We start from the raw sequence: 23401 nt of genomic DNA, 5'->3' as shown, positions 1-23401 counted from the left end.
TGCTTTTGTGTTTCCTTTCCCAAAGTTCAAAACTCAGGAAAAAAAGAAGTCTTCAGAAGAACCAAGTATCTTTGTTTTTACTTTCATATTACTTTGGACAAGTGTTGGGTTCATAGCATTGCTTTCTTTTTATTTTTTTTTTTCCACAAGTATATTACTTTGTCATACTGAAACTGACACTTTTGTTTCTGAGGAGAAATTACACATCAGAGGTGAAGATTTATGAAAATGAGAGGAAAAAAACTATGTATTAGCAAAGTTCACATAGCTTTTCTCTACTGACCAGTAGTCATAAAAATATTATTACAATTTTATTTCTCTTTGTTCTTGGAGTCCCACAATGAAATTTAGCTACAAGTCAAGGATTTGAATTTTATTACTGCTTGCTGCTTACCTTGATTCTTTGAAATTAATTTTGTTTCCTTGAAGTCTGAGGGTTTATACAAAATTAATATTCTATAATATGACCAAGTATTATTGGTTAGATAAGAAAATGAAACTATCTGGGATTCAATCAAAATAAAGAATGTTGCAGTCTAAGTCTGAATGATCAGATTTTCCTTTTTATTCTTCACCCCTGGAACCTTGTTTGAAATATCCATTACATTTAGCACTTTATATCTAAATGGCCATTCCAAATAGAGCTTGCACCTAGACATTGATTCTGGTGGTAGGAAGCCTACCTTTTGTCAAAAATACTGAATCCTGAAACTAATATAATGTTTGTATTAATTACAGTCCAATTAAACATTAGTTAATTAGAAAACACTGCATTCTTTTGCAAATCAAAGAAAAATAAACCTAAGTTTTACATATTATTTCATTGCTTGGAAATTACTTCATCAGAGAAATGAATGTCACTGGTGACATTTTCAGTGGAGGTCACCAACATATTTAACCGACATAAAATCCGCTGGAAGAAAAAAAAATAAAAGGAAAACCTCATTCTACATTTAGAAGGTAGGGTGAAGTTAGGGTGAAGGAAGTATGTTTTAACTATTCGATGAGAAGTTCTGTTATCATAAACTAATTTATAGTCTCAGTAGATTGCTCTGTTGATATGTATGCTTTTTAAAAAGTTAATTCTTCTTGGACTCTTTAATGATTCCAAAATGAATAGGTCTTTTATAAGTGGGTCATTATTACTATATCATTACCTCTGATTTAGGAAACTTAAAGATGAAAATAGCTTCCCCCAAAGATTCTCTTTGACTTGACTGGAGTAGTCAGGTACATTCCACTGATTTTTAATCTCTCCTGTCATTATAAGCCTCTTCCTTTGACCATGCTCAGAGAGACAATGTAATGTTTCTACACATCTACATGTTTGGTATTAGATCCCAACCCTTTCCATAGGAAAGAACAGGTCATTGGAAACTATATTTATCTTTGACCTTTCCCAATCAAATTGGTTGTTTTGTGTCCTTAAATACTACATGCAAAGTTTAGATGTATATCAAACTATGGCCAGGATTAAAAACGAACACAGTCATACCAAATTACAGATTGTTTCGCAAATAACATATTATGAATTTGTGAAGAAATAAAATGCATTTTGAGCAATTTCTCAAAATAATATACCTCAATAATGACTTTTCATATGAAGCTTGTTAATGAAAATCATGAGATGCAAGCAAAATGTAGGCTTATTCCTGGTGAACCTAAATAATCTGAACTATTTCATACCAGTGGAACTCATCTGTCAGAAAGACATCATCACAATACTCTATTCAGATTTGTCTTTGGTTGATAGTGTATTAATATATAGTTTTGTCACGAGAAGTCATTCATCTTTTATTCTAGTAGAAGAACAAAGAATCTGGAAACTAAAGTAAACATATGTTGAACACGGGGTGCCTGGGTGGCTCAGTTTTTAAGCGTCCAACTTTGGTTCAGGTCATGATCTCACAGTTTGTGGGTTCGAGCCCCATGTTCTGAGCTGTCAGAACAGAGCCCGGAGGCTGTCTCAGATTCTGTGTCTCCCTCTCTGCTCCTCTCCCACTCATCCTCTGCCTCTCTGTCTCTCTCTCTCTCTCAAAATAAATAAACATTAAAAAAAATTTCTCTTTAAACCATGTATTGAACTGAAATGAGTACCACCTGATTTCACATCCATTACTTCAACAAAGACTAAAGTCTGTCATTTGATTTCAAAGTCAAATTTCTCTTAAAAAAAAGTCTCTGAACTAGAAGGCATCTGATAGTCATGGTTGATGGGATTGTATGACCCTGTTCATGTGGCTACCTTTTTAAAAATTATCACATCTTTTTATATCTATTTCTGCTGCCTACTCATTTTTATCTTTGTTGTTGTTGTTAGTTGACCTTTGTTATTCATTGGAAATAATGGTATTTTTATTGTTTTAGCTGACTCTCATCAAGGATCTTTAAAAGCTATTGTTGACTTAAATCATGTTATATCCAATAATAATAATAATAATTGCTCTGAGTGCCAAAGGTATGAGAGCAAATTGCATTTACCTGTGTATATATGCATTAACATGTTTTTATGTGCTCTTTTTCTAAGTTATCAAAAAAGAATATACAAAGCTATTAGTTCTCTCCACCTGTCTTACTTAGGGCTTTTCTACTTCCCTTACTATAATAACTACGATTACTTATTTTGTGGCATGAAGCAGTTATTATTAAGCAAATAATGAACTGATTGTATAGATGTTCAAGTCAGTGACCATCATTAAAAGAAATAAAATTATAAATGAAATATGTGATATCTCATTTAGAAAGTCAAAGGGAAGCTCAGCTATGTGCGATTTATTCTCTGGGCAGAGTATTTCCTTTCTTTTTCTTGTGAATGTTGTTGGGCTCTAGGATGAGATAATGGTTCCATGGAAGCTATGAGAATTGAAAAAAAAAGATTTCCTTCACCACCTCAATCTACAGATATTTCACAGGAAGTTATATGATAGGTATTGTGTTCCACCAAGAATACAACAATTAACACCACACACAATACCTGACCTGATGGAACTTCAGAGTTCAGAGGAAAATATTTATTGAATATGCAATTATAAGGTCAGTGCCTGTTTCCAAAGGGCATGTATCAGGTGCTAGGGAAACATGCGGTCAAGTGTCCTAATCTAACTTGATGACAGCTAGGAAACACCTCCTGAGGAAATAATGCTTCTATCAAGAAGATTCCATTAATGAGTCATGTTTGGCTAAGGAAAAATGGAAATGGGGTGAGAGTGAGGAAGAGTATTTCAAATAAAGGAAGCTACAAGTGCAAAAGCCTAGAGGAAAAAGGAGAGCCTTAGAAGAATTGAAAGAAATCTCATGAGGATGGAAAGAAGATAGCAAGGCAGTAGCAGTCACGAGATGAGGAACAGGAGGTAGTAAAGGACTAGATCATGGAAGTACTCATAAATATCATCAGGGGTTCGCGATTTTATACTAAAGGCAATGGTAAGGGTTATAATAGACAAATGAAATGCTCAGGTTTCAGCTGACATGTGGAGAATGGGTGCAATTGATTGCAGGGATGATGCAGAGGGGTCTGTTAATATCCTGTAGTAGTAATTGGGCAAAAGGTGATTTGGAGCCTAAATTTGGGTGGTGTCTGAGGGAATAATGAATCATTTCTTATGATGGGAACACTCTGGCATGAAGAACAGCATAAGGAACCACCTAATTACAAAGTCATCAGGAGAATTATAACAATGTGAATTGATATATGAGTGTTGGCAGACAAAGAAGTTAATAAAGGATATGTGTTTTTGAAAAAGTATTTCATGTTTGCCTATCAAATTATGCACATAAAAATGTGTTGATCACATAAATCACATATAAGCCAAAAACACATATTCATCATTCATCACACTGCCTTAAGATAACCAATATCATATTTTAGTGTATTTTACCAAACATACATGTATGTAAGCACACAGACGAGAACACAAATTGTGCACTCTTTTATTTTTTTATTTTCATTTTTTTAAAAAAGTTTTTAATGTTTATTTTTGAGAGAGAGGGAGGGAGAGAGAGAAAGCACGAGCCGGGGAGGGGCAGAGAGAGAGGGAGACACAGTATCGGAAGCAGACTCCAGGCTTTGAGCTGTCAGCACAGAGCCTGATGCAGGGCTCAAACCCACGGACCAAGATCATAACCTGAGCCAAAGTCAGATGCTAAACCAACTGAGCCACCCAGGCGCCCTAATTGTACACTCTTTTAGAACAAAGATAGGCTTGGAATTTAAGCTATTTGTATCCTTGTTTTTGTTGTTGTTGTTATTTTCTTTTTTTTCTAGATTATCAATATACTAAAAAATATCCCATAGAATAAAATGTATTTTATAACTTTTTAAATGATTACATAATATAAAGAAATACATATCAATGTTTTTATTAAACTATATTTGGGACCACTTTGATGTTTACATTCTTTTTTAAAAGTTGAGTATATTTGACACACAATGTTAACATAATTTCAGGTGTAAATTTTAAATTAAGTACTAATATTACATTTTAAATTAAGTACTAATACATGAAATATTTTAGTCAAATAGACATTCAAGGGACAAATTGATAAGATCTAAATGATAGTTCTTTTCTAGTTCTCTAAAAGCGTGTGACCAATATAATGGCGGGTTTATTATGGTAAGTATAGTATATAGTAAAAATAGTATAAGACGCACTTACAAATATTCTGAGAAAAATTTATATCTATTATTTTCTTGAGCAAAATGCTCCATTCCTTTCTTGTCAGCAGTACTACCTTTCAATGTTTGTTTCTCCTCTGAGTTTTCCTCTGAGCTTTTGCCAAGACATCTTAGCTCAAATTCCATGTTAGTTAATTTTCACAGAATAGAAAAACTTGCAGTATTCACAATTGAGCACTGAGATGGCAGCTTGGATTCTTCCTAGGTGCGTTATAGATCAAGAGTACATTCATCTATTTGCAAGTATTATTCAAGGTCAGTTTAAACTGTGCTTCTATCAGATAATGTTTTGTTCAAAGAAGCGAGGCTCCCATGTAGTTTGAATCTTTGAGTAGGAACCACTGTTTGTGGCTTGTATTTGTTCCTTACACTGTCATGCCTTTAGAATAGTTTAATAAAAGCAGATACTTGAGAATAAAAAAAAACATTTTTTTTTCAAATGTTATACACTTCAGCATGTTAAGCTTTAAGTGGAACTGAAGGACACTCAAATGAAGTCACTTTTGTCAAAGCCTTTTCCTATAATAACAAATTTGGATGATGCAAGATGTATTCCCTTGTGATGTCCAAGTGATTGATAAATCAATTTGTGTGGAATATACAAAAACTATTCAGACTTTGTGGTTTCCTTAAATGAGATGAATAAGAATTTCTATTTTCTGAATAGGACATAAAGTATTCTAGGCCTATTTTAGATTCATCAGTGTGCCAAAGATGGTATTAAGTTTGGTGTTCATAAATTTCTAATCTGGAATAAGAGGTTGAATGTATTTTGAAAACTTAAACCTGTTTCACCTGAACATGTTTAACTAGTTAATAAGAAACATCAAAAAGACAAAACCCTGAGGTCAATGGTCATTTTTTTGTAAAGCTATTATATGCTGTTTAAATTGGTTGTTCGGGTCTGTCTATAACATAAGTTCAATAACCTAGCTCAAATGCAGATTTCTAATTTTCAATTAACATAGGAATAATTTTGTTTGCTAAAATAAAATAAATGAATGAATGACAAGTCTGAAACATGAAATGTTCTAGGTAGAACTTTTTAAAATTCCAAATTTCAAAAAATCATGTGGCAACTGTATAGCTCAAGCTTTAAGTATTAACTTTTAACCTTTGACCTTACAGATTTTAACCAATGAAATGTCTCTTTAAACTTTAAAGGAAACAATGATAACGAGCGCCTGGCGATTGCTAGACAGCGAATTCCATATCGACTTGGTCGAGTAGTTGATGAATGGCTACTCGACAAAGGTAAAAAACATTGATTAAAACTTCAAATAAAAAAATAATTTGAACATAACCAAGTAGTACTTCATTGTAACACTAATAAACATAAAAAATAAATTTTCCGTAAAACTAAATTAAAAACAAATTTAAAACAGTAAAATGTAGATAGTAATATTTGCATACCTTGTATAATAATTTCTATACATTTTTAGACGTACCAGCTGTTTAATAATCTTACCCTGTTAACTTAAGGTTAAAGGGACTGTTAAATATAATCCACTAACTCAATCTATGAAGGTACTCACAGCAAGAATTAACCCAAAATGATAAATCATTCATAGATTATATTACATGTTCCAGCCTCTAAATTATTAACTAAAATATATGTAGTTCTGATATCTTTATTATGGTCCTGAAAAAAAAACAAAACAAAAAACAAAACCAAAACAAAAAAACTCTTGGTTTAAACTCTAGGCATCTTAAATAGTGGGCAATATGGATTGCCAGTCAAAATGAAGTCCCTTTAACGTTTGCAACCTTCTAAGAGCATTTGAGAACAAGCCCTAATTAAAACTGAACTTAAAGTTGTGTGCATGCTTTTTATGAGCAGAGAGCAATCTGCTAAAACCGGATACTCAATTTGATGATATTGGTACTGTTGCTGAGGATTGCTGTTTGATGGAAATGTGCCATGATTTCTCCATCGGTTTGTGTATCATTCCTGAAGCCGCTTTTTACATCTGAAGCTATTGTTTTTTCATTTTGTTTTGTTTTAATAGACTTGCTGAAAGCCAATCAGAAAAATATTTTTGGATTTTTTTTTTTGTCTCTGACATGCTTAGTGTAAACCATGCATTTCTTTTCAGTGTGATTGCCGGAAAAATAGAATAATTCAAATAACAATGGACTATATCTTCAAAAAATAAACATTTTCAAAGACTAGTGTATAGATACATGTGGCCATTACATGAACTATGAAATTTTTATCATAAATTTAAAATTAGATTTAGCTGCTTTAGATTAGTTTATGCCAGTGTTAATTTTAGAATGACAAATACTTGAAACATTAGCTATCTCACATTTTTTTTTTAATTTGACAATTTAGACTTAAGAGACCAACAGTATAAGATCTTGATGTAAAAGGGAAAAGGGATCCACTAAAAACTGATTTATAATATGTATCTTTGATTGGTCTTTTAGCAAAAACACTACATTTATGATAAGTTGAGAATTTACAAGTATTTGCCAATGATTATGCATTTCATGGACACCTCATTTATAAGCAATGAATTATGAGTCAAATGCCTCTCTTATAGTTTATTGCTCTCATTATCCACCCCATGAAAGATCTGTTTTATCATCCTTTGTAGAATGTAGAGTTCACAATCAACATTTTTGCATGTATGTAATATTATTTTTACAGGGCGTCAGCTCACAATCTTCAATAGCCAAGCAACCATAATAATTGGCGGGAAAGAGCAGGGCCAGCCCTTCCAGGGCCAGCTCTCTGGGCTTTACTACAATGGCTTGAAAGTTCTGAATATGGCAGCCGAAAATGATGCCAACATCGCCATAGTGGGAAATGTGAGACTTGTTGGTGAAGTGCCTTCCTCAATGACAACTGAGTCGACAGCCACTGCCATGCAGTCAGAGATGTCCACATCAATTATGGAGACCACCACAACCCTAGCTACTAGCACAGCCAGAAGAGGAAAGCCCCCTACAAAAGAACCCATTAGCCAGGTGAGTACGTGGATTTCATTCCTTTGTCTGGGAACTTTGGTTATGAAAGTAGGCTTTTCTGCATAGGTGTCTTTTCTAAAATGGGATTGTTTCTGACCTTGGGTGCTATGGCTGTCTTTCAGTCTTGCTTAGCATAATGTACTCAGTTTGAATGTGAAATGTGTATAGGCTTTTAATCTGAGATTTGTCGATTTTTATAAACTGCTTTGTGTTGGTTTGTTAGCTACTAGCTGGTAGTCTTAATAACTTTGGTCTAGCCCAAGCTGAGGGGATTGTCTGCTAATTGCACAGGGTTTTCACTTTTTAAGTTAAATAAACAAGTAAATTAGTGAAGTACTTGAAGGGCCTTGTTTGTTCCGGCTCAGGACATCATCAAAATAAAATAAAGCAAATTTGAAGAGAAATCGCATACAAAACTTCTATTATATTTTAAAGTGTCAAAATTTTGAACTGATAGCCTTCTGGTTCTCATGATGAATAATAAGGCTACCCTTTCACTGTTGTTGACATGGTAGATTTTTATCCTTCCCTTCAAGTTTCTTCTGACTGGTCTAAAAAATGAAATTGACATGAAGCAGATTCATAGGAGAAAAAAAAACGTTTAATTATTTGTACACAGTCTCAATAATAAAATTGAGACCCAAATAAATGACTAAGGCAGGCAGCTTTTATACTTTTTTAGCCAAAGGAACATAAACCTGTAAGAAATTTACAGGGCAAAAAAGAAACCCTTAAATTTGGGAGCTTCAATTAGTAGGGAATTCTAAAGGGATTTGGACTGGGGTAATAAATTAGTAAAAGTAACAAGGTTTGTTTATATAGCCTTCTTGGCTCTGTATTCCCAATGTCTGGTGATATGGATGTCTCTTTACTTCCTGGTACAGAGAGGACACCTTTCGTATGGAAGATTTATTTTCTGCTTTCTGAAGACAAAGGGGCATCCTAGTGTTCTTGCGCTGGGTGTTCCTTAGGTAACTCTAATTCAGAATAATCACTGTACCTGCCCTTGATCCCCACACTGTCTATGAGAAAAATGCACTGTTAGTTTATCTGAAGACAAAGACCCAAAATATGGTACTTAAAAACTGTCTTAGGCTAACATACTTTGTATTATATGTGGTTAGTTGCCCTTAGCTAGAATCCACTTCAATGAACCTATGTCTCATGTCTAAAGTTTTTGAAAAATAGAGTTTTAAATGCTAAACATTTGCAACTTAATGCAATCAAGGTATACTTAGTGATTGCCTACTGTGCATCAGCCACTGGCATTACATCAGTGAAGACTAAGGAAAAGAAATCTACCTGCCTCAGAGAGTGCTGTAAGAATATTACTAAAATGCTATTAAATGCTACTAGATCCCTATTGACATTTATACTCTTTGTGTATATTCTGTTGTTATTTCTTTCAGAATTGTGTGTCTACTTGGCCTAAATTGTTTCCTTCTGTTTTGTTTGTAATAGCGAATGTGTGTCTCTTGTAGATGCCATATAAAGCTTTTCTAAATACATGATCCTAACTTTTATAGAAAACTTCATTCTAAAGAAACAATAATGACAACAATTATTTTTACATTTCTTTTATTTCACGTGTTTGAGATATACTTAAGTGTCAAATTTGGAAAGAGAGTAGAAGAAAGTGAATTCTGTTCATATCAGCACACTGTCTCCTAATTAACATATGTTTACCGGGGAAAGAAGAAAATAGATTCTGATTTTTACTTTCAGTAGAAGGAGCAAGAAGAACAGGATAGAAAGAGAGAAAATATATTAGGAGAAGAGAGATAATAAAAGCTCTATAAATCTGTAAATTCATAAAGGTAGTATTGCATATTATGTGCCAATATGCACTTTCTCTCTGTCTGTCTCGTCTCTCTCTCTCTCCTTTTATTTTTTATTTGCATTTGACCACAAAGTACAATGAGCTGTCACACAGGGTATTCATCAGTATATATTTATTGATCATTCTCCATGTGCCATACACTGTCCTAGGCACTAGGGGGGACATGAGCAACAATGAACAGAAACCCCTGTCCTTAGGGAATATCCATTTCAGTAAGAATGTGTGCTCACATTATAATCTATCTGTTGATTTTCTCTATCTTGTTTAGGTTTGTAAGATTGTTAATAATAACACTTATTCCCTTGAATAAAGACTTACAACTTTAGAACTTTACACAGATTTATACATATCCATCAGCTCCATTTGTTATGCTTTACTGATGCTTCATTAATGATTTGTTATTGTGATTGTTGGTTTATGATTTATTTAATAATAAGCAAATTATTGGGGCACCTAAGTGGCTCAGTTAAGCATCCACCTCTTGACTTCAGCTTGGGTCATGATCTCACAGATTTGACAGCCTGGAGCCTGCTTCAGATTCTCTCTGCATCTCTCCTCCTCTCTGCCCCTCCCCCGCTCACGTGTGCACACACTCTCACTCTAGAAATAAATAAATAAACATTAAAAAAAAACCCAAGAAACAAGTTAGTAAGGTGAATTTGATATAGGAAAATGAAATACAATGCGACCTTTAGACTGTTTCTTTTATATAAAGTAATTCATAAGAGGACATTCTAGGATAACCAGAGTTGGAAAAAAGTATCAGAGATTTTTCTTTGTAGTCTTATTTCATCATTAAAGAAATTACTGATGCCTGAATTCCTAGGTAAACTCGATGTATCCCAAAATAAGAAAAGACTTACCAGCCTTTTCTAAAATGTATTTTATCAATTAGTGACTAGTTTTTATTAAGAAATTCTGTTTTTTAAGAAAACATATAAAATAGCTATTGCATTTGCAAGCTAAATACCTAGAAATAGGGAAATAAAAAGTTATGCATTTTATAGTATTAATTAATGTAAAAGGAAAACACTTAACTACCCATTAATTTCCAATGAAATGTTTCTTTTATTATAAACTGTTACATGTTTAAAGACAGCAGTGGTTTATAGAAGTAAATGATCTAATCAATTAGTGATTATTTGGTTCATTTGAGGAGGTATTGACTTAAATAAAAGATTACTAGGTTTATTAAAAAATAGATATTTTAAATCTTTAGATTTTTAGCAGACCAATAACTGCAATTAAATAATTTAGATTAATATGCTACAAATATTCAATTTTGCAGCAGTGTTTTTAGGTTGTACCAATAGGTTTTGAAATTAGCTTTTATAATGATACCTATGTGATTTCAGGTAATAAGGTGTGCATATGGGGAAAAAAACTACTAAGGAAGAAAGGAAATTATATACTTTTTTTTTAACGTTTATTTATTTTTTGAGACAGAGAAAGACAGAGCATGAACAGGGGAGGGGCAGAGAGAGAGGGAGACACAGAATCTGAAACAGGCTCCAGGCTCTGAGCTGTCAGCACAGAGCCTGACGCGGGGCTTGAACTCACGGACCGTGAGATCATGACCTGGGCTGAAGTCGGATGCATAACCGTCCAAGCCACCCAGGCGCCCCTGTATACTGTTAAGTAACACAGTAATTTGTTGCAAATTTTCTTTACCTCATAATTGATTTTTCAATTGCCTTTCAATTAAGAAGAGATCACTGTTATATATAGAATTTAAACTGTTCACTAGAATTGTCAAAGCCCTAGAAGTTTAAATAATAAGAGAGTGATTTATAATGCTAATTCCTGGACTATAACCTTTGACTCATTTTTGTAAATTGGATGAAGCATCTTCCTTTAAATCCTGTCCATAGTGGCCATATCTGCCTGCTTTTATCAACTGCCTTACTAAATTGTGTACCAAGAAGGGTCATTTTATTTTTCAAAAGCCATACCAGACTGTTTTCTCAATCAAAGTATATTTTCCTCAGTGATAACACTGAGCCACTTAAGCTACAATGGCAATGTACCTTGGGGTGATTGCATGTTTTAGAACTATGGAAACAGATTTTTGGTCAAGAAAAATTAAATTGGATTCACTTCAAATAGATGAGATGAGGTTTATTCAGCCATCCTGCAGGGCAAGTAGTAGGGAAGAAATGTATTTTCATTTTTTACAGAGTCAGAGAATTTTTATAAAATAGTACTCATCAAAATGTCATCCAATAGGATCCTGTTTACTTTCCTACTTAGAAGTAAATATGCTTTTAAAAAAAGTTTTTCCTCTGAGTGATGATCAAATTTGAAACTGATGTTTACTTTAGAAAGACATGATTCATATCATGAAATAATGAGGACATTTACCAACCCTTTTTGATTAAGTGGCATTTTAAAAAAATGTGAATATAATAATAGTACTTTTTTATGTGCACTACATAAAGTTCACAAAATTAATATCTAAATGTTTCTGTAAGTCCTGCTTATCTTAAAAAAAAGGTGGGTGATGGGCACTGAGGAGGGCACCTGTTGGGAGGAGCACTGGTGTTGTATGGAAACCAATTTGACAATAAATTTCATATTAAAAAAATATTAATAAAGACGCTTTCTATAAGGCTACTCTCAGAAAGCAAATATTTGCAAATAATTGCTAGTAAAATTTCTCAGGATGCTGGGAGCTTCTTGGGATTAGGACAAGGATTGTCCTGCAAGATTTTTGGCTTCTAAGTGTTTCCTTTTCTGAATAATGTGGCAATGTCTTAAGACGTATATGTAGCTTTATGTAAATGAGTAAAAGTAAGCCAGCATGCAAAGGGCAATATTCGTTCCCTTTGAATGCAGTTCATAAAGAAAAGAATGTGAAACTGCTATTCATTTTGAGATCAAAATTGTGACATTTATTCTGTTCTAATCTTTGTATCACATTTTGCAGTCTATTCGTTCTTTTCTTCAAGACTATTTTACAAGCTGTATACACACTGTAGTGAATATGGATCCATAGAAATGCCTTTTACTTAGAGGGGATATAGGAGAATGGAAAGAACACGGCAAATCATGAGACCTGGATTCCACTTTCAACACAACCACCTACCTTGCTGTGTAGCTTGGGCAGGTTGGTTACCATGGCTACACTCTGGCTTTACTACCTCTCTAAGTAGGTTAACTAAGAATCTCTTGAATTGTATTCAGCTCTAAAATTTCAGTGATACTAGTGATGATACTCTTAACTGCTCTTCTTTAAAAAAAAAATTTAATGTTTATTTATTTTTGAGACAGTGAAAGACAGTGCATGAACAGGGGAGGGGCAGAGAGAGAGGGAGACACAGAATCCAAAGCAGGCTCCAGGCTCTGAGCCATCAGCACAGAGCCTGCGCAGGGCTCGAACCCATGGACTGGGAGATCATGACCTGAGCTGAAGCTGAACGGTCAACAGACTGAGCCACCCAGGCGCCCCTTAATTACGTCTTCTGATGATTAACAAAGCATAGATTTCACCATTAACTTTTAAACAGGGTGGCTGTGCGTCTGGGGAGGACTGTATAGTTCCTGTGTACATCTGGTATACCACTGTAATTATTAACAGTATCCCTTTTTGAGTTTCACAAGAATTCCATTTTGATCTGTATATTGCATTCTCCTCTTACAGGATATATAAAATCTATCTTTGCAAAAAAATCATACTTCATAAGAATAATAAATAGCAAAGCCTCATCTTTTACATTCAGAGGAGCAACTGACTCTGGTATCCGTACCTGGTTTTAAGAGTCCATAGCCTTTTTCATCTTCTTTTTATCTTATTTCAAAAAACCTTGAGAAAGGAAAGAAAACGAGGCTTTGAGAGATTCTGATTTTTGACTGGAGGGACTATAGCTTGCAACTCCTAGTAAGAAATTATAGAGTAGGGCAGGATCAGTAAATATGAGTGAAATATATTGGAGCAATTCTGTGGTTCCAGTTAGGCTTTTTTCAGAGTGGACATAACAAACCCACTCAAGAAAAAGAACTGTTTAGGATTTAAAAGCATTGATAGGTTGTCAGAAACATATATATTTCACATATGCAGTGTCCTACTGATTTGACAGGGTTTGATTCCGATGGAATGTTCTGAAAAGAAACCCAATTAGTGTTCAAGCAAGAAAAGAGTATTTGAATATATTGGACACTGCTGTTGCTTCCTGGCAGCATTGGGAATGCTCATAAAAAATTAATACTATTTGTTTGAAAAATGTAAGCAGAGTACACACACATTTCCATGAAAAATATTTAAACCTAACAAAATACATTTTGTAACTTCAAAGAACAAAATTTTATTTTTTATTAAAAATATTAATTAACCTCAGCTGTGGCTTCATTATAAAAAATAATTGCATTACTTATAATTATGTGTGTTCCTGATAACCACTCTGCATTTTAAAATACTGGTGACATGAATAATTAATTTTACTTTTGCTAGTCCAGTCATTCTGCTGAATTCACTTAAATTAATGTACATTTTTACAGCAAATTTTAGTGCATAGTGGAAAGAAAAACACTCGCATGTAGATGTAAAATTATATACAAAGGAGTATTCTCCTGAAACTAATGGTGCCAAGTAAGAGAAGTATAAGTCATTGTAATTTTAAATGTAGGGAGGCAACTGCTACTTAGGTACTTTTCTCCATCATTGCTGGTAAGCAAAAGTGCCAGGGTATATACATTTTAAAGAGTATGTTTTAAGAAAATTCTTTTGCTTAGTGCATTTTCTTTAGGATATGGAGATTTTACTGGATAAAAAGATGTCCTATTGGTGGATGCAACCTTGGTTTTGAGATAGCTTCAGAAATAGCTAGATTTAGATAAATAAATCCATCTACCCATCTACCCATCCATCCATCCCTCCATCCACCCACCCACCCACCCATCTGTCCATCCATCCCTCCATCTGTCCATCCATCCATCCATTCACTTGCTGAGCACTTACTGTATATATACCAGGCAATGTTCTAGTCACTGGAAATATAGCATTGAACAAAATTAAACTTTTCTGCACAAAGCTTACACTTTATTTAATTATCTTTTAAATTTTTAATGTTTTTACTTATTTTTGAGAGACAGAGACAGAGACAGAGAGACAGAGTGAGTGGTGGAAGGGCAGAGAGAGACGGAGACAGAATCTGAAGTAGACTCCAGGCTCTGAGCTGTCAGCACAGAGCCCGACGTGGGGCTTGAACTCACAAGCTGTGAGATCATGACCTGAGCCAAAGTCGGATGCTTAACTGACTGAGCCACCCAGGTGTCCCATAAAGCTTACATTTTACTTAAAGATGGGCATAAACATTAGAACAAATATCACACATGGGATATTAAATGCTGTGGGAAAAAAGCAGTGGAGAGGGGATGCTTGTGTTAGGGAGGGGCGTGCACATTAAATGGCAGTCCTTATTGAATAGACATGTATAGATTATTACTGATATAGGCATTGATTATAAGAGAACATTGGCATGTTAACATTCAGACTTATTTTTAGATCCAGCAATATCATACCCTAGGTGGATAGTGCTAGTGGCAACTAGCTGGTGTTTTAGGAAACCAGAACAAAAGTGACACCAAGATTAAACTTTTCTTTCTTTTTTTGTTTTAAAGAGGGACATCCATGGGCTAGGACCAAGACCTGGTACAGGTGGGAGGAAGAGAGGGACAGAGTGAGAGGGAGAGCGAGCGAGAGAGGGGAGAGAGTGTGGTGGGTGACTCCCTGGAAGCCAAACAAAGTGTATTTAGAGGACTCCAGGTATGCATTGTGGCTTCAGGTATGTGGAGGCAGTAAGTGCAGATCCTCATGGAGGATCACAGAAAGGATGGGCAGAGATGGGCTGAGCATCCAGGCAGTTCAGAGGATGGTAGAGTCAGCCCCAGGCACTGCTGCCAAGACCATTCTTCCCAGAGGGAGCCCCATCTCTCAGGGTCTTGGGAGTTCCATAGGCTGTCAGAGGAGTCCTGGGGTGAGAAATACTTGGGTGCACCAGGCCCCAGACTCATCAGTAAGGAGGTCTGGCTCATGCTACCTATAAAGTAAACCCCAATCCTTTTTATCACCACCCCCTATCTCACTCAGAGTCACAGTGAGGCATCACTGTACCCCCAGGGGCCTGGTCAGGCCCAAGGGAGCAGGCTCTGGCCCAAAGGTTGTGCAAGAATGGGACCATCCAAGGTCACAACAGGAGGAAATTGTTCATACTTGCTGTGTGTGGTCCTATGGATGCGAGACTAGTAAGAGCCTTGTTAATTAAATCAGAGTGTAAGCAAATTCTAGGGTATATAGGTGTATGAAAAGGAGATGTCTTAGTATTATTATTGGTATTCTACACATGAGAAAGTTGAGAAACTACATAACTTACCCAAGACTATGCAGCCAGTTTCCTTTCAGAGTATTTTAAGGTGATCTTGTCCTTTGCTTTTAAATATGGCCTGTGTTCAAAATCTTATTACTTCTTGTCTTCTTATACTCTTTTATTTAAAAGCTTATTTATTTACTTTGAGAGAGAGCAGAGAGGGGCAGAGAGAGAGAATCCCAAGCAGGCTCCATACTGTCAGCTCAGAGCCCAACGTGGGGCTCAATCTCACAGAAAGTGAGTTTATGACCTGAGCCAAAATCAAGAGTCGAATACTTAAGTGAGCCACCCAAGCGCCCCTCTTTCTCAGATTCTTAACAAGTTCAGTGTCATCTCCACACAAGAGTTAGTTTGCTGTTTTGAAAATTGAAATGCAGTCATGACATTCCCTTCTTTAATACAACCAGATATTTAGGATAAAAGGCAGCTTCCTTGGGATGATGATCAGGATGCAACCTTCACAGCCAACCTCATGTTTGCCTCTCTAGAGGGTTTATCTTTATTCTGACCTTCTGATTAAGTACTCACAGTGACCTCTAGAGGTCTTGCCATTTCACACCTCTGTGTCCTCATGTTGGAAGGTGGGAGAGAGACAGTTAAAGTATCTCCCAAACTGAGAAGGCATTTTGACATTTTATGACTGAAAAACAAAGCAGGCCGCTCCATACAGTTTACACAGAGTTCTTTTCAGGGTGATTTACTGATAGGAGGGATCCGTTGGAGGATGATCCTGCTGTGCAGCTATTCTCCACAAAGTCTGAGAGGATATGCAGAAGGGCCTTATAGTGAGATCAAAGGGTTTGCATGTGCCTCAAGGGACTTGCATGCACCCAGTTGACACCTAACATCTAATTAGATCTGTGGCACCACCTGTGCATGAGGGAGGGGAGAGATCATGTTATTTTTAACAAATTTATGGAGGGCCAGAGCAATCCTTCCCCTATTCTGGCCTTGGCAGGCATTTGTAAGGTGTGCAAGTTAATTTCCAAGAGATCCTGGATCATATGGCCCCAGAGGAGTGAGTGAGCTGACTTGAACAAGACGGAGGGCTAAAGACAGACTCAGTATTGTCAGCTCCCCTACACCTTGGCATGGAAAGCCCTTTCCTTTCTTCACCTTCTTACTTCTCTCCTTCATACTCTGCCCAGTCTCTCCCAGTCTGATCCCGCATACTGGAAAGTGATACAGTCTGAAGAGGCAACACCAGCATTGGCTCTAGGGGGCAGTATTGCATAGTGGTCAAGAGCATAACTTTGGAAGTCGGAATGCTTACCTAAATCATAGTCTTACTTTGGCCACAGGCTGGCTGTGGGACCCTGGGCAAGTTATTTAGCCTCCATAATACCTGTTTCTCATCTACAAAATGGGGACTATGGCTTCACAAACTTATTGTGAGGATCAAATGAGTCAATGTACTGTATGAACTATGATTGCTACTTGACAATTTTTTATTATCAAAAAAATGAAAATTTCTATGGTTCATCCTAAAATATAAAGAAATATAGAGTCTCACACATGTTACCATTACACACTTGGAAGTTTTGTGTGGAAAGCATTCTTCAGGTACAAAGTATAAGTTAAAGAATCTTTCTTACCTATAAAGGTATTTTCTCTGCCTTTGAAGAAATAGCTCTGATAAGAAAAAAATGACAGAAAAATGAAATAACTTTGAATTGATGTTTGTAAATAAAAGCATCAACTGTGTGGTGTGTACAGAGCGGAAGTCTCTTGAGTGAGGTGTTCTCCATAGGGAGGCAGCACCATCCGCTAGAGCATGTGTGGGGAGGGCAGGGGAGAGTTGTCACTGGCAGCTAGTGACAGAGGTCCATGAAAGCTGTACAGTCCACAGTGAGAGACTGTCCTCTAATCTCCATATGCTGCAATGCTTTACTCAACATCCCAGCACCACCAACAAAACAAACGGTGACCTCAAACTCCTGTTGACTGAACAGTCCAGAAATTTCCTGTACCTATTTCCTAGCCGTTCCCAAACAGAAGCTAATTCATAGTATGATACTGAATCTTGCAAATGTGATTTCTGTAGCTGTCCTTGATGACATGCTTTGATTAAGGAGCTTAAAAATTCATGATACACTCCTTTTTCAACTGGGATATGAAATACATCAAGCACTTCCAGCTGTGAATTAGACTAAACTAGGTTTGGGATTCTTGATATAATCTCTTTTGATATAATCTTTATTAGCACTGGAGAAATAGAATGACAAGACTTTGTATCTAAGGCTTCAGATGTGGCAATGATTTTAGTTGGTATTTTCTCAGAAAGGGCTGGTGATACTGTCACCTCCTCTAATATTTTTAGTCTCAGTTATAGGACAAAAGAATATATTTTTATTAAATAATTCCTTAATGTCAAAATAGCAAGAATATAGCCTTATTTTCTTGTCTTAGTTTTAATCAGTATTGCAAAGAATTTGTGCCATTTTATTATGTGGACTGATTTTCATATACATGGGTATGTTGTATTATACCTGTCGATTTATTCCTCTTTTATATGTAGTAATAATTTTCATTGAGCGGAAGGAGAGAGAAAATCCTCTAAGCATTAAAAAAAAAACAAAGGATAATTGTGTGTGTATGTATGTGTATGTGTATGTGTGTTAATGGTGCTTGCTTTTTTTCTTTCATGGTACATATAAAACAGTAAGCTTTGTTCAATAAACTAAGGTCAAGATTAAATTTAAATCTCTACGATGACTTCTAGAACCAATATTAGATTTTCCTATCTGTTGGCATCACTGGAAATTTACCCAACAGTAAAAAAATATATTATCATTAGGCTGGAACCTCAAGAGAAGGGTTAGCTAATTTATCTGTCTTAATTCAGTACTTACTAAACAGATTTCACTGTATTCTCATCACCACTATTCTCTTTATAGAAGATCTCTAGTAGATAACACCAATATTGACCACAGTAAGCATTCTAAATGATAATTAAACAAAATAAATCATGGCGGTGTATGCTTCTATATGTATATATATTTCTTGACCATAGTATGTATATATATATATATATATATATATATATATATATATATATATATATTCCCTATAAGTCCACAGTGATTTTACTTAAAATTACAAATTAGCAAATATCTTTTGTGTACCTAACATATAAAATGCACTTTTTATTTTTTTTAGCTTACTTATTTTTCGAGAGAGAGAGCAAGCAGAGGAGGGGCAGAGAAGGAGACAGAAAAACACAAGCAGGCTCTGCACTGTCAGCACAGAGCCTGAAGTGGGGCTCGAACTCACTAACTGTGAGCTCATGAGCTGAGCTGAAATCAAAAGTTGGACACTTAACTGACGGAGCCATGTAGGCACCCCTAAAATGCATTTTTTAAAGTATTATATTATGAAGGGTGGGGGTAATTATATCATGAAGGTACCTAGTGATTTAGGTTTTACAACTAGAAGCATTTCTCACATATTTAGATTATCAGTGAATCCACGCATAAATTATCAAGTACCCTAAATCATCACTATCAAAACTTTCGTACATCACAGATGCATAGTCTATTATTGACAGCATCACCAACACAACTGAAACTCAGAAACAAATTTAGAGGAGGGAAGATATTTTAGTTCCTTTTTAATAATGAGCATATTGAAGCAACACGCTTGTATTATTTCACATGTCCTGAGTGTTGGCAGTGTGCTAGACGCTACCCTGATTCTGGAATTACTCACATTCCTCTTTTTTTTTTTTAACATTTATTTATTTTTGAGACAGAGAGAGAGCCTGAACAGGGGAGGGTCAGAGAAAGAGGGAAACACAGAATTGGAAACAGACTCCAGGTTCTGAGCTGTCAGCACAGAGCCCGACACGGGGCTCCAACCCACGGACCACAAGATCATGACCCGAGCTGAAGTCGGACGCTTAACCCACTGAGCTACCTAGGTGCCCCTCTCACATTCCTCTTCTAAAATAGATGTTATCATCCAGTCTGTAGATTTGATAGGGTAGATGGTAGCCCCAGCCCATTTTGTCCTCTTTTAGGATTTTCCCAGTCAAGCACCATCTGGAGACTCCCCTAAGAGACATAAAGGAAGCTGAATCATCTTCACCTTTACATGGCATAAATACTGGGTTGAGGAAGCCCCAATACTATCCGTGACATGTCCAAGTATCAGTGTTAGAATAAAATATGAACCAATAATAACAGAAACTTGAAAATCATGTTTATCTTGACAGATTCTTTGTGAGTATCAATTTCACACTTGCATAAGCCAGGTCTTGGTGTAGCATCTGGCACATATTTCCTTGCTTAATACCCTTGTCACCACTCTGCCACCACCACCCTTTTTCCTTCTTCCCTACCTCTTCTTTTTTCCTTTCTTCCTTCCAAACACTACACCCTATTTTAGGCATTGCAAATTCACACGTGATGACCTGAATTTCAAGTAAGAGAAATGAGCCTGAATTTGGCCAACGCTGTCTAAGTAACAAATATATTCTACTACCAAATCTCCAAGCCTGGCAGGCTAACCACATGAGAAGTCTCTATCTGCTCTATCATGTTATCCTAGCTATTATGAGATCTGCACTAAATATAGCTCAGCTTTTAGAATTCATCAATAAAACTTTGGCCTTGGAACACTTGAGGGAAATTTATTTTCATGTTTTCTATACCTCCAAGTTTATTTCTACAGCACCTATCCCTGAATATTTATCAAAAGCTTTGTGTGCACAGCTACAGAATAGTGTAGATACTTGTGCTCATGGATCCAAAAGAAATATCAATTTCTTCTAGAAGAAAATTGAAAATGTCTATGTTCCATTAAAGGAAATTTCTCTGGTTCTAATGCCCATATTTCGGAAATGAAAATGACTCACCAAGATTCTTTCACATTTTGTGGTGACATTCCTGAACCCAACTTTTCCATGAACAGCATTAACTGGCCATTAGTAATAATTCTAGACAGAGTCAACATGGCAATCCATCATAACACAATGGAAAACAAGCCATCACAGAGCAGCCACATGACCCTCCTGTTCTGTTATGAACTGATGGCTTGCTACTGTCCAAACCAAGAATTTTCATTGTCATTACAGATATTGGTTCAATTACATTTATGACTGAAGTTGTCCCAGTTTAATTGCCTCGTCTTATATACTCTTGTTGGTGTGGCTTTCCGTTGTATATTATTTGAGAACTTTATTCGGAAAAGGAGAAAAAGAACAACAACATGTATAAAGCACCTAGTCTGAAATTTGCCATTGGTATGCTAACAATAATAAGCCAACACAAAATTCAACTTCTCTAAAGACAACGTGCAACTTCCTGCTTTCAGCCTTTGCATACGTTGCCCCTTCCCCCAACAGTACTATTCCTATTAACTCCTTTCCTGCACTACAACTATACCTGTGCTCTTATTAGAATGGACTCTAAATTTGTGAAGTTCTGAAGGTGTACTAATCTAAATGGTACATGATTTCAGACCTTGCATTTCACTTGAAGCTTTTCCAAAAAACACTAAGCAGAATGCATTTCATGTTTACATAGTACTTTGGAGAGAGAGATTATCACACATTCAAATAAATAGATAGATAGGTAATCTACCTATCAGAGCCTATAACCTTTACTTTAGTTAGCTTTTGGACAAGTTACTTTAGTTAGCTTTTGGACAAGTACCTTCAAGTCAAGCCAAGTACCTTCAAGTCAAGCCAAGCACCTCACTCACTGCTTGGTTCAAAGTGGGCACTTAGTAAACAGTTTTTGAATAAATAAATTAATGAACAACACAGAGTTCATATTCTACTGAGATAAATACTGTGTGTTGCCTAGTCTTAAATTTTCCTGGACTGATCAATATTTGTAGAGAATAAAGATAGGACACATAAGAAGGGAATAAAAGAAATTGTTTCCTTCATCCACAAAGTAAAGAGAGTTTTTAAAATGCTGGTTTTACCTGGGTGGCTCAGTCAGTTGGGTGGCCGACTTTGGCTCAGGTCATGATCTCATGGTTTGTGAGTTCAAGCCCTGCATTGGGTTCGGAGCCCAGAGCCTGCTTCAAATTCTGTCTCCCTCCCTCTCTGCCCCTCCCCCACTCTCGCTCTGTCTCTCAAAAATAAATAAACCTTAAAAAAATTTAAATTCTGGTTATTGGGTTTTTTTAAATTTATGCAGACTTATTTAAGAGAAAGGTATGGGTGTGATTTATAGGAGGCATAATTCTTGTTTCAGTTTGTAGTGTTGACAATCACATAAGTCCAGAAAGGAAGCTCCAGTAATTGTTCCTCAGATGGAAAGGAACAAACTGTGTAAAACAGTACGATCAGGTTACAGATTAACAGGTGTAAAGCCACTTTCCAGGGATTAGTGGAGTATCATTTCTAGAATATTATGTTTTAACTAGGTGAAAGAGGGGCAGTGCTAACGCTCCCCTCTTTCGAGGAATATTCATTACTCACGTAGTTTAGAGTTGCTGACACATTGTAATGACAAAAGCAGGCTAACTTTTAGTTAGATTTATTGTTTTCAATTTCTGTACAGCAAAGCACCCCTTATTGTTTGCACAGAAGTGTGACCTCTCCCACTGTTGCCCATGGTAAGCAAGAGTCACGTTGCTAACATCTCAGTATTGTGCAAGTTGTTGCACCATTGTCAAGAGCCAGGAATTCACACTTCCAAGGAGTTTGCCTGACTTTTGGTATCTGTAGCCAACTTTAATGAGTAATAAATAGGTGAAAATATTTGGAGAACAATAAGGAAGTCTGATGAGACCCATTACAGACCTAGTTTGCATCAGAGACCCTGGACAATATTTCAAGGAAAACTTGGCATAGGCTTGATACTTAACTATGTTGGAAACCAGGTAGAATTGTCAGGATGCCCTGACAGACCCATCCTAAGATGAAAATATCCTTAATCGTATTTGTCTAGTGTCCCTTTACTTTTGAACACCTAACCTATCAAACATAATAGCTTAGTTTAGCTTACCTTAAAGTGCTCAGAACACTTACATTAGCCTAGAGTTGGTCAGACTTATCTAGCACAAAGCCTACTTTATAATAAAGCATTGTTTTTTGCATGTAATTTATTGAATACTATACTGAAAGTGTAAAGCAGAATGGTTGTATGGGTACAGAATGTATGGGTTGTTAACCCTCATGATCATGTGGCCAGTTGGGAGCTGTGGCTCATTGCCCCAGCATCATGAGATAGTATACTACCACATATCACGACCCCAAGAAAAGATCAAAATTCGAAGTACAGTTTCTACTGAATGCATATCGCGTTTGCAACATCATAAGGTCAAAAAATCATAAATCGAGGGCCATATGTATAGTATATTGAAGAGATAGTCATTGCCTAATTTAAGCTTGTAAAACTGCGATATTTTCATAAGCAATTTAAAATGAGAACCAAATACAAAGAACTAGATAAGTAAAAGAAAAGATTAGAGCCTGCTGGCATAACACTAATTGGACACAAAGACTTAAATGAAGTTTGGGGAGTGGAGTGAATTCCTGATGACTGACAGATCTAGACAAAGCCTAGGAAATGTCAAAGGAGTTTATTCCTGCTG

At 35.9% G+C, this 23401-nt stretch overlaps 1 protein-coding gene across 23 annotated transcripts in view; it reads left to right on the top strand.

Annotated features, from left to right (window-relative positions):
• Window positions 1–23401, top strand: part of NRXN1 (neurexin 1) — a 1136768-nt gene that overhangs the window by 994854 nt on the left and 118513 nt on the right. For 15 of the 23 annotated variants that reach the window (XM_047854335.1, XM_047854343.1, XM_047854340.1 and 12 more), the window contains 2 exons: window positions 5840–5929; window positions 7329–7648. In XM_047854335.1, the coding sequence (XP_047710291.1) occupies window positions 5840–5929; window positions 7329–7648 (410 nt within the window). The remainder of the gene's footprint in view (window positions 1–5839; window positions 5930–7328; window positions 7649–23401) is intronic. The other 8 variants (XM_047854354.1, XM_047854351.1, XM_047854348.1 and 5 more) reach the window with 1 other exon arrangement.

Source organism: Prionailurus viverrinus, chromosome A3 (genome assembly GCF_022837055.1).
Source record: "Prionailurus viverrinus isolate Anna chromosome A3, UM_Priviv_1.0, whole genome shotgun sequence".
NCBI classification, from domain to species: domain Eukaryota; kingdom Metazoa; phylum Chordata; class Mammalia; order Carnivora; family Felidae; genus Prionailurus; species Prionailurus viverrinus.
The sequence above is the reverse complement of the archived record's forward strand: the minus strand, read 5'-3'. Positions and strand labels throughout refer to the sequence as shown.